This window comes from Notolepis coatsorum (genome assembly GCF_963971535.1).
Source record: "Notolepis coatsorum genome assembly, chromosome: 6".
Lineage (NCBI taxonomy): Eukaryota > Metazoa > Chordata > Actinopteri > Aulopiformes > Paralepididae > Notolepis > Notolepis coatsorum.
The window spans coordinates 156,061,532-156,074,082 of record NC_140170.1 but is presented as its reverse complement, the minus strand read 5'-3'; the positions used below and the strand labels follow the sequence as shown (position 1 = coordinate 156,074,082).

The window sequence follows — 12,551 nt, the reverse complement described above, 5'->3', positions numbered from 1 at the left end:
ACAGGTCATCAGAAATCTCTAACCAATTGATTCAATCAGAGCTTTGATCCTTAAAATAAAATCCTATTGTTTTACGGTTTGATAATTTCCTTTACTTGCCAACAGAACGGTCTGATGGTGGCTTGCTGTAAAGGTTTCTTGGACATTGTATACGGCCTTCACCATTGTCCCCACCTGGACATCAACCACCAGGACAACGACGGCAACACAGCACTGATGATCGCTTCTCAAGCAGGCAAGTCCTAACTGATGATAGCTTCTCAAGCAGGCAAGTCCTAACTGATGATAGCTTCTCAAGCAGGCAAGTCCTAACTGATGATCGCTTCTCAAGCAGGCAAGTCCTATATATATATATATATATATATATATATATATATATATATATATATATATATATATATAGTCTTCTGTTTGGTGTTATTGTGTTGTCACTGAGATGAGATGTCGACTGCTGTCATTGTAATATCTGTGTCTGTCATATAAGTCTTTGAATATCTCTGTACTCAGCATTGTTTTTTTAGTGAAGTGCCCCTTTGAGTGTGCTAGCACCAACTGCTGTATTGAAAGTGGCACAGTGCATAGACCAGTGGACTGAATAGAGAAGTACCATGACATGGAGTAGACAACAGAGTACAGCAACTTGCAATGGGCCTGGTCTACAAGATACACTATACGACTAAGGTACCCATGTACATGTCAAAATACTTCCCAAAGGTCAGTGAATACCACGACCACAACACCAGAGGAAGCTCAACAAATCATGTTAAACCCAGATTCGGCTCAAACAAGGGACTAAACACGTTTCGCAATTATGCCACATCAATGTGGAACGCCCTACCCAAAGCTGTAAAGGAATGTGAATCCCTACCCACATTCAAAACCGCTCTTTTAAAAAGCACCTACGGGAGGCTGCAATTCTAAACTGGCCACCATAAATTTCCAAACCCCCCACCCCCACCCCCTCCTAATAGACAGTCTCCTCCCCACCGTATGTATATTTCTCTCCCACCCACCCACCCCCTCCTAATGTACAGTCCCCTCCCCATCATATGTATATACTCTGTCAGGATCTGTGGGTAACAGTACTGTATATTTGCATATCGTATATGTCACAAATGTAACAGTACTAAATACCTGTATGTCATGTATGTCCCTATGCCATAAATGTCATGTATGTTGTGTATGTCAATATAGTCAAGTTAGACCGCGCTCACAAGTACTCACACTGGGTGCTGTAATCCCATAAAGTTCAGTATAACAAAGCAGGATAGCCGGACCAGCACTCACAGGTTCAATGTTTTTTAATTGGCAGCCTGAATCAAAGCAGACATGTTTCGGACTAATGTCCTTCTTCAGTGGTATGGCTAGCACTGGAAATGAATTCAAGGTGGTGACCTCTCATAGGGACAGCGTTTCAGCATTCGCCTAACTATTTTTACAAGAGACAAGCAAATTTATCTAATCTCCTAGTCAAAACTGATTTGCCCTTAAAGAAACCTTCTCATTTTATGTCCAACATCCCAGACGGAAATTTTCCCTGCCAATCCTGTGTTCAGTGCCAGGGTATGATTAAAGATAAATTTTTCGCACATCCAAAAACGGGGAAAAATATCCGAGTCAAAGGACGGATAACGTGTAATTCGTCCAATCTGGTGTATTTGCTAAAATGTCCTTGTAATTTTTCCTATGTGGGCAAAACAACGAGAGCCTTTAAATCAAGAATAAGTGAACATAAATGTGCTGTGAGGAATTTAGATGTCAAGTCATCGGTAGCTCGGCATTTCTCTAAGTGTAAGCATACCGTCAACGACCTCAAATATATGGGACTAGAGCTAGTACTCAGGCCAGCGCGAGGTGGAGACAGACACAAGCTGCTGCTGCAACGTGAATGTTATTATATCCACCTGTTTAATTGTATCGAACCTAAAGGTATGAATGAAGAGAACGTCTTAACCTGTTTCCTTTAACCTCCTTACTCCCACATTGTTATTTCTGGTCTGATTTAAGATGTTGTTTGTTGCCAAACTAGATGCCCTATGGATAATTTGAAATTAATTAATTCAATTCAAGTAAAGTGGCTCAATTAGCCCTATAAATGAAAGGGCATGTTATATGTTATCAAGTTTCTGGTAATTTTGTTTCGTTTTGTATTGTATTGTTTATAAATATTTATTGATGATAGATATAGATATATCTATACATATGCATAAATTATGATTGTACTCTATTTTGATAGGTCATTCATTTAGTCATATTGCATAGGCACACCTGCGTTGTGATGTCATTTCCTGCCGTGTCATTTACCTGCCAGGTGTATTTAATCATCACCTTGAATTCATTTCCAGTGCTAGCCATACCACTGAAGAAGGACATTAGTCCGAAACATGTCTGCTTTGATTCAGGCTGCCAATTAAAAAACATTGAACCTGTGAGTGCTGGTCCGGCTATCCTGCTTTGTTATACTGAACTTTATGGGATTACAGCACCCAGTGTGAGTACTTGTGAGCGCGGTCTAACTTGACTATATTGATTCAAAGCTACCCAAATAGCTTTCGAGACCTGCAGCTCCAAACATTTTTCTACGAACCCAATTCCCTGGAGGACGACAGCAGCTCATACTGCTAAACATGGAGAAAAGAGGCTTTGCTTTTTCCAAGGGGGAAAGCGACAGAATCTGCAGCTTATTCCCAGTGCCAGAGAGTTCGGCACCTGCTCCACCCAAAGGAAGAGAAGCACTGGCCTTGTCGCTCTCACGTCTAAGGCAGAGAGAGACGCGTACCCTACTCCACGGTACGACCCTCACCAATTACTGGCAGGATGCCATTATACCGAGGGGCCTTCGCATCAACAAAGAACCCACGCTGGGAAGAGATTCACCTGAGTTCTGTGAAAAGTGGTGTTCGATCCTGGATAAGTGTTCCATGGATCTACTGCTTTTAATCATAGATAATGAAGGCTCTAAATTAGCCAAAGTCAGAGAGGATCTTGCCTTGTTAGAGGAAGAAATTAAAACTATTCTAACCCCTGACCAACTGACCGAACTGCTCGTGTCAGTGAACCAGAAACTTGATAAGTATAAACAGGACATCGAACTGCACAAGAGAGCCAAGAGGAGAAGAGATGTTCAAGACTACGCAACACATATGGTGTATCCATGGCTCCACAATCCACCTTCCAGGAACCGCAGGCCGACTTGGCAGCCCAGAGACAGGCAACGACATACCGACTCCTCCTCCACAGCGGTGAGCTCCGACGAGGCGCCCTCTCAGCCAGGCAGATACCCGCTCCGGAGCCAGTCTGTTTTTCGAGGCGAGCAGGACGCTCCGCTCCCGCCCCGACCGGAGAGAGAACCCATAGGAAGACGAGGCGGGGCCAGAGGAAAAAATCCACGGTTCCGGTGATGAGCATTACATCTAACATTGTCAACATTTCAGATGTATTATTGAGCGACCCACATCATAATATCCTGTCTAAAGGTTTATCTTTTGTACCAGCCCGCAAGGTGGATGCATTTACTACTAAGGTAGAACTATTTAAGTTTTTTAGAAATATTAAGTTGAAAGCATTTTATGCCAGAGGGTTTGATAAGAGAACTCAATACGCTAATGAAAATGTGTTGATAAGTGATGATGATGCTGATGCTAGGCCTGAGATAGAGCCAGACACCTTTAAAAGAAAAGTATTTAAACCCCGTAGTCTGTTTACTCCCCATCTCAATCCTCCCTCAGTTGAAACTTTCTGCAGATTAGTACAAAATGATGTCCTTAAGTTATGTGAGACCAGTCACAAAGCCCATCTTTATCCAAATTTACTTGAATCGGAGTCTGCAGCACTGAAGGAGCTCATGAAGAAGGAAGATTTAATTTTTAGAAAAGCTGACAAGGGGTCTGGTATCGTGCTCCAAAACAAGAGCTCGTATATATCTGAGATAAACAGACAATTGAATGAGATTGAGGTATATACCCTTCTAAATTCAGACCCTGTGTTCAGATTTTCTACGGAAATCAAAACGGTCCTTAAAAGCCTGAGATTGTCTGAGGCAATTACAGAAAATGAATTCAAGTTTATGTTCGTAGAGTACCCGGTTACTCCTATTATTTACACTTTACCTAAAATCCATAAGGATATGATTAACCCTCCTGGTAGACCTATTGTTTCCGGTATTGGCTCTGCCACAGAAAAAATCTCTCAGTTCATTGATGCGCATATTAAGGATTTGGCCTCTTCTCAGCGTGGTTACTTGAAGGATACTACTACTTTTTTGAACAGGCTCTCGTCCTGCAACATTAGTCCTACAGACTTACTAGTTACCATAGATGTAGTCAGCCTTTACCCCAGCATTCCACATGCAGATGCGCTGGACGCGCTGAGTTTTTATTTAAACTCGAGGGAAGTATTACTCCCCCCTACAGAAGCGCTGGTTAGTTTAACGGATCTAGTTCTAACTAGAAACTATTTTAGATTCCAAGATAAATACTATTTACAAAACAGAGGCCTCAGCATGGGCTCTCCAGCCGCTGTGAACCTAGCCAATCTGTATATGTCCAAATATGAAGTGGATCATATCTTTAATAATAACCCGTTTGAGAAATGTGTCAAATCGTATATGCGCTATATTGACGATCTGTTTTTTATTTGGTCTGGTTCATCATCCGAACTTTTTGCCTTCCTTGAGTACCTGAACTCCTGTAGAAGAACGATAAAGTTTACATTAAAGTTTGATATGTATAATTTACCCTTCCTCGATGTTTTGATCAAGAAAGCCCCAGATGGCATCTCATTACACACAGAGGTTTTTAAAAAGGAGACGGATCGTAACTCGTTCTTACATTATTCTAGTTATCACACCCCAGCCTTGAAGAACAGTCTTCCTTATAGCCAAATACTTCGCTATAAGAGAATATGTGATACTGACGATACATTTATTGCACAAGCAAAGGTACTCCGTGGCAGTTTCCACGAGAGAGGATATAGTGCTGATTTGACACTAAAAGCCTTTAATAAAACCAAGCATATCGACAGGGCCACGTTGTTTACCCCCAGAAAGAAAGAAGATAAACCTGACAAAGTATCTTTCGTGTCTACTTACAGCCCTATTACGAGAGACACGCGGACTATTGTCAATAAACATTGGCATATTCTGCAGTCCGACCCTCTCATAGGGACAGCGTTTCAGCATTCGCCTAACTATTTTTACAAGAGACAAGCAAATTTATCTAATCTCCTAGTCAAAACTGATTTGCCCTTAAAGAAACCTTCTCATTTTATGTCCAACATCCCAGACGGAAATTTTCCCTGCCAATCCTGTGTTCAGTGCCAGGGTATGATTAAAGATAAATTTTTCGCACATCCAAAAACGGGGAAAAATATCCGAGTCAAAGGACGGATAACGTGTAATTCGTCCAATCTGGTGTATTTGCTAAAATGTCCTTGTAATTTTTCCTATGTGGGCAAAACAACGAGAGCCTTTAAATCAAGAATAAGTGAACATAAATGTGCTGTGAGGAATTTAGATGTCAAGTCATCGGTAGCTCGGCATTTCTCTAAGTGTAAGCATACCGTCAACGACCTCAAATATATGGGACTAGAGCTAGTACTCAGGCCAGCGCGAGGTGGAGACAGACACAAGCTGCTGCTGCAACGTGAATGTTATTATATCCACCTGTTTAATTGTATCGAACCTAAAGGTATGAATGAAGAGAACGTCTTAACCTGTTTCCTTTAACCTCCTTACTCCCACATTGTTATTTCTGGTCTGATTTAAGATGTTGTTTGTTGCCAAACTAGATGCCCTATGGATAATTTGAAATTAATTAATTCAATTCAAGTAAAGTGGCTCAATTAGCCCTATAAATGAAAGGGCATGTTATATGTTATCAAGTTTCTGGTAATTTTGTTTCGTTTTGTATTGTATTGTTTATAAATATTTATTGATGATAGATATAGATATATCTATACATATGCATAAATTATGATTGTACTCTATTTTGATAGGTCATTCATTTAGTCATATTGCATAGGCACACCTGCGTTGTGATGTCATTTCCTGCCGTGTCATTTACCTGCCAGGTGTATTTAATCATCACCTTGAATTCATTTCCAGTGCTAGCCATACCACTGAAGAAGGACATTAGTCCGAAACATGTCTGCTTTGATTCAGGCTGCCAATTAAAAAACATTGAACCTGTGAGTGCTGGTCCGGCTATCCTGCTTTGTTGTGTATGTCATAAATATTACTATTAATTGAAAATGGGGGACCCTGATGTAAACAAGAAAACGTCTTTCTCTGTTCTGCATCCCCTTAACAATTGTGTGTATTGAGCCGTACTGTATTGTACCCATTCTGCAATCTGTTAAATAAAGTTTTCATTCATTCATGGTTAAATGCAATAAGCACCATCTGCCTGAGTTGAAGGTGACAGAGTGCAAGCAGGTCCTCCTTGAAGTTGGTATTGAAAACACAATGTTAAAATAATATGTGATTATTTTGATTTTGATTTTGAGAGAGAGAGAGAGAGAGAGAGAGAGAGACCTGGCATTGGTTTCACGATAAACTCAATCAACAATCTGAACAAAAAATATGATATCTATATCAGGTTCAAGTGAATGGCAGGCCTATATTCATGTATACACAGTAATTACAGAAACAAGCGTGCATTTGCAATAGACCACAGACTTTTGTGGACCAAACGACCGACCGACAGAGCTACCTATAGAGCTGCTGGTCGCTGCACAAAAAAAAGGCCATCTAAAGCGTTGTCAAGTCAAGAGTCAAGAGTCACTTTATTGTCCCATCAGCTGGGAAATTTGTCTTGGGCTTACACCCACACTGCAGCCACAAACACATACATACAGACATGACGCAACTGACTCCAAACAAAGAAGGTAAACAATATAAAAAATACAAAAAAAGTACCAGCACAGCAGGATGTCTGGTAACACATATAGTATGACCAAATATCGTTGATCGAATATCGATAATATTACGACCAAATATCGATTATTCGATAATTGCCGACCATTTATCTGGCGCTATTTAAAAGTTGAACTGAAAACGGAATAAAGGAGTTTTTAAACCTATTTAGTCTAGAGCGTGGAACTCTAAACCTCCTCTCAGAGGGCAGTAGCTCATACTCGGCTTGTAAAACATGGGAGGGGTCCGAGACAATTCTATTGGCTTGCCTTAGGCTGCGGTTACACTATAGCCAAAACGAAGCGTTTCATTTAGCTTTTCAGAACGCTGCGTATTGGCAGGCAAGTTAGACGTAGTTTTGTCTCGTGAGCACCGAGTGATGTATGACATGTAGTACAATGCCAAAGCAGTAGGTGGAGCGATGTAGTTCAAACATGAAGGCCATTTTCAACCAATCAGAAAGGTTGAACGGCGTGATGTTTTCCCGTAGCCTCTGTTTGCAAAGACGCTCTCTGATTGGCTAGGCCGCGTACAGCGAAGAAGAAAAGACCCTCTCTGACTGGTTTAGCTCCGAAGGGTCTCTTCCGCCTTGTACATTATTCTCTGCTTCGAAGTGGTTATGCTTAGGCATTCTTTCGAAGTGGTTATGCTTAGGCATTCTTTCGAAGTGGTTATGCTTAGGCATTCTTTCGAAGTGGTTATGCTTAGGCATTCTTTCGAAGTGGTTATGCTTAGGCCCTCTTTCAAAGTGGTTATGCTTAGGCTTGCACCTCATGGTACCAAAGCACCTCAAAGGCGCTAAAAACAAAATTACAAACATCTCAAAACAAACTGGTCAGACTACTGCTTGACCTTACTCCTAGAACCCACCTCACCCCTGCCCACTTTGACAAACTAGGATGGCTTAGAGTAGACGACAGAGTACAGCAACTTGCAATGGGCCTGGTCTACAAGATACACTACACGACCAAGGTACCTATGTACATGTCAAAATACTTCCCAAATGTCAGTGAATACCACGACCACAACACCAGAGGGAGCTCCACAAATCATGTTAAACCCAGATTCGGCTCAAACACGGGACTAAACACGTTTAGCAATTAGGCCACATCAATGTGGAACGCCCTACCCACAGCTGTAAAGGAATGTGAATCACTACCCACTTTCAAAACCACTCTCAAAGAACACCTACGGGAGACTGCAATTCGAAACTGGCCCCTGTAAATGTCCTAACCCAACCCCCTCCAATGTACAGTAAATGACCAAGTATGGTTTCGTCAATATTCCAATGTACAGTTTTGCTTGTACAGTTACAGTGTCCCCCCCCCCCCCCCCCCACCCCACCCACCCAAACACCTCCAATGTACAGCCCCCCCCCCCACCCATCCACCCAACCCCCCCCCCCCCAACCCCCCACCCCACCTACCCAACCTCCTCCAATGTATAGTTTCTACGTCAAATGTATATACTCTCTTTTCTGGACTCTTTTTGTATTACAAACAGTACTGTATTTGCAAATCTGGTATGTCATAAATGTATAGATGTAGCAGTACTGTCTATCTGTATGTCGTGTATGTCATATATGTTATGATGAATTGAAAATGGGGGACCCTGATGTAAACAAGACGAAAGTCTTTCTCTGGTCTGCATCCCCTATTGAGCTGTATACTGTACCCATTCTACAATCTGTTAATAAAGTTTTCAATCAATCAATCAATCAATCACTTCAGGGATGAGTGACCTTTCACCACTATGATCTTCCAGAGTTCATGTCATTCAGAGTTCTTACCTCTCCATTCTGTGTTGTCCTCCAGGTCACATCAGCTCTGTGATGTATATGTTAAACTACTTCCCCGGTGTAGACACAGAGATACGGGACGGCCGTAGTTTCACTGCCCTCATGAAAGCTGCTATCACTGGCCGCCCTGACATTGTGGCCACCCTCATCATGGCTGGTATGTAGAAGAGCCGGGTCCACCTCAGAATTAGATTAGCTTAGATTACATTAAAATGTATTGTCATCATACAGCACAAGTACAGTAGCTACAATAAAAAGAGATTTGTTGTAAATGTAGCAGTAAAGTGCAACAGCAATATACAATGTACAGGTGGTTGAACTGGGTAGAAAATATACAAATTAGTACTACTGAGTGTACTAATCAAATGTATGTACAGAGTTGTAGTATAATAAATAAAGACAGTATGACTACTACTGGCCAGCAGCGTAACTAGTAAGAGTAGGATATAGATATAGATATAGTAAAGGACTATGTACAGGTAAGTACAGGCAGGTGAGGATAGGTATATATGCAGTGAGAATGAATATATATATATATATATATATATATACGGTACAGTGTTTCCCACAGGATTTAGTGAGACTGTGGTGGGTGAACCTTGAACCCTCTAGGGGGGTCCGGGGGCATTCTCCTCCGGAAGTTTTCATCCTGGGAAATGATATGCACAGCGGTGCAGAGCAGTAGCTGCTGTAACAAGATATACGAGAAGCACACCGGTATCCTTGACAGAAGGACTACAGTGATAAAAAAAAATTAAAAATCTGTTCCTGTCATATAAATGCAACCTAGATATACCGTACAAGAAGTAAAACTTTAGATGTTGAAGAGCTGCTACTACCTTGACCATTGACGTGTTAGGAAAGGGTTGCTGTTGCTCGTACCAATCCTTGTCACTGCGACATCTAAGAAGCATTTATTTCCACCAGGACAGCCATGGGTTTGCATTGAAATTAAATATATGTGTGGTGTCAAATAGAGTCAACTAACTCTAACAGAATATTTACTCTGAGTCATTAACCAGGAGACAACTGTGACTCAAGACCGTGTTGAGACTCAACCCCAGCAGGCGACTCTTTTGGGGGCGACCTTCCACCTCTATTTGTAGCCAGTTAACTCTCTGTGAACTGGTTTAAGAGATCATTCTGATTACCACCCCATTCTGATTACCAACACATGTCTTGGTAATCTTAGACTTACTATTCGCTGGCTGGCAGTATAGATTAACTGTTTGCGGGGCTATTTATAGTAAGTCTCTTCTCACCACTATTTCTGTTTTACATCAATGTGTTAGGCGTGCTGGAAGTTGGAACCCAATTATAGTTTGTTTTCCAAACCTGGTTCTTAACCTTTGATCCCAGCCCAGGTTAACGTTACACAATATTTGATTTAAAAAGAAAAATACAATTAAAGGATTATTTCATCCTTAAAGGCCCAATCAGTGATTTTCTTTTAGACCACGTAATTGGGAGATCAACAGAAGTCAACATATAATCTTGAAAAGTTTTATCTGCAGATAAAAAAAAATAAATAATAATAATAATAATAATAATAATAATAATAATAATAATAATAATAATAATAATAATAATAATAATAATAATAATAATAATAATAATAATAATAATAATAATAATAATAATAATAATAATAATAATAATAACAATAATAATAATAATAATAATAATAATAATAATAATAATAATAATAATAATAATAATAATAATAATAATAATAATAATAATAATAATAATAATAATAATAATAATAATAATAATAATAATTTGGAGCTACCGGAAAGCGGATTATGTCTATTTTACTCCAGTGTCTTACCAACTATTGCCAACGTAAACAAACTAAATACAGCAACACATTTAAAAATGTCTACTGTTAATCTGTGTATCATGAACTCAACTCAGTCAGTCAACTAGACTCTACTAGAGAATGAAAACATGTCTCGATTGCTATTTGTTATTTTCTATTGCGGGGCTAACTATTTGTTTATGTGTGGATAACAGTTTGGGCCTTTAAACAAGCACATAAATAATAATTCCTTGTGCCAATTCTCTGCTTTCTTTCTGTTCAGGGGCTGACATATACGCGGTGGACGAGACACGTGGTAAATGTGCTCAGGACTGGGCACTGAAAACAGGCCGCTATGAAACCTTGTTCCGCCTCCGCCGCCTCGCCCTGCGGCCAAAGGCCGAGCAGTTCTGCGAGAGTTATGTACCCGAGTGGCCTCAGCTCAAGCAGAGGGTCGCCAAGGCCACGGCTGAGAGGAGCACCGGGGCAAAGATTACGCAGCGGCTCAAAAACACCTTCGGTTTTAGACTGCCTCGCGACCCCCAGGACAACGGGGCATTGGACCACATGGTGCGCATGACCACCAGCATCCACAGTCCCCTGGTAGCGACCGGATGCCGTCCACTCTGCCCCACCAGCCCCCCCGAGGTGGGGAAGAGGCGCTTAGCCGTGCCGGAGCTGGCGAAGAAGCACACGGTGAAGGAGCTGGAGGAGAAGCGGGTGTGCCACAGCAACGGCTCCGTGTGCACCAGCGCTCCCACCGTACGAGCGTCGGAGTCCATCGGGAACTGCTGCGACCGTCGGGGGAGCATGATGTCCATGGCCTCGGCCAAGGTCACTCATTTCATCCCCCGCAGCATGTCCCGTAGGAACAGTGTGTTCCCCTCGGGCTGCATCCCCCAGATCAACATAAGCAGGTCTGCAGAGGCCACGCCAAAGAAAGAGAAGAAGAAGAGGTTCCAGCAGGGCTTCCTGGAGCCACCCACGTGGAGGTACAAGGAGATCAGGAAAGAGAAGAAGAATGAGAAAGAAAAGGCTGAGAAAGAAAAGGAGGAGAGTGAGAAGAAAGAGAAGAAGAGGAAGAAGAAAGCGAAGAAGGAGAAGAAGGCGAAGAAATAAGAAGAAAATGCCGATGTATAAAATATATATTATGATATATATTGTGTAATCTGAATGGGGGTGTGTGTGTGGGGGGGGGGGGGGGTCGTCGGAAATATTAATACCTAAAGTTCTGAGATAGCTGAAACCAAAGTTAATCCTAACGTTGTAAGCATTCAAAAGACAAAGACATAATCATTTCATTAATACCAAATCCATAAATTGAGGGGTAGCCCAACCAGCAAAATCCAAAACATGAGATGTGCAACATTTTCATTGGTCTAAAAATGATTGACATATTACTTCAAACAAGGACTAATGACAGCATTCTGAAGCTGAGAAGCGTTTGATTGTAATGTTTGTACTGTAACAAGTTTCAAGTTTGTTTTTATTTGTCACATATAAAGTACATGTACATTACAGTGAAATGCTAACAAGATAACCGGTTCCGTATTTTACATTAAGATAAATATTCTCCATTTACAAGACTAACCTTTTCAAGGATCTGCATGAATATACCTGATATTTAGGCTACATGGCAAAAACAGAGAGCTTTAATGACTTATTAGTTTAGTTGTGACGGCCACAATCCTGGTGTCTCTAGGATATCTACCTCATCACACACACATAAAACAGAGACCTGTGTTATGTATGCGCACATATGCATAATAGCCTTCTCAGGTGTGAGTCTTTTGGAATGTTTTCTCAGAACTCTATTTTAGAATTATACTATCTAGCTTTCAATGGCCCCGTAGCCATTGTGAGATCAAACACATGAAAGGGTTAATATAACCATGAATATAGACATAGTGTCTTCTTCCGCAAGGAAGAACGTTGTATATATAATTATATGGCATAGGTATTTGTTTTTGTTGTTGCTGTAGTTTTATTTATTGTTATTGTAAATAAGTGGTTATTCTGTAGGTAGGTCAGTTGTTCCA

The 12,551-nt window shown here is 41.0% G+C and overlaps 1 protein-coding gene across 1 annotated transcript in view; it reads left to right on the top strand.

Moving 5' to 3' along the window:
• Window positions 1-11,631, top strand: part of ankrd33ab (ankyrin repeat domain 33Ab) — a gene marked incomplete at both ends in the record, with an annotated part of 12,725 nt that extends 1,094 nt beyond the window's left edge. Inside the window, 3 exons of the mRNA XM_084315780.1 lie at window positions 106-235; window positions 8,728-8,868; window positions 10,796-11,631. Of these exons, the coding sequence (XP_084171906.1) occupies window positions 106-235; window positions 8,728-8,868; window positions 10,796-11,631 (1,107 nt within the window). The remainder of the gene's footprint in view (window positions 1-105; window positions 236-8,727; window positions 8,869-10,795) is intronic.
• Between the last annotated feature and the right edge of the window lie 920 nt (window positions 11,632-12,551).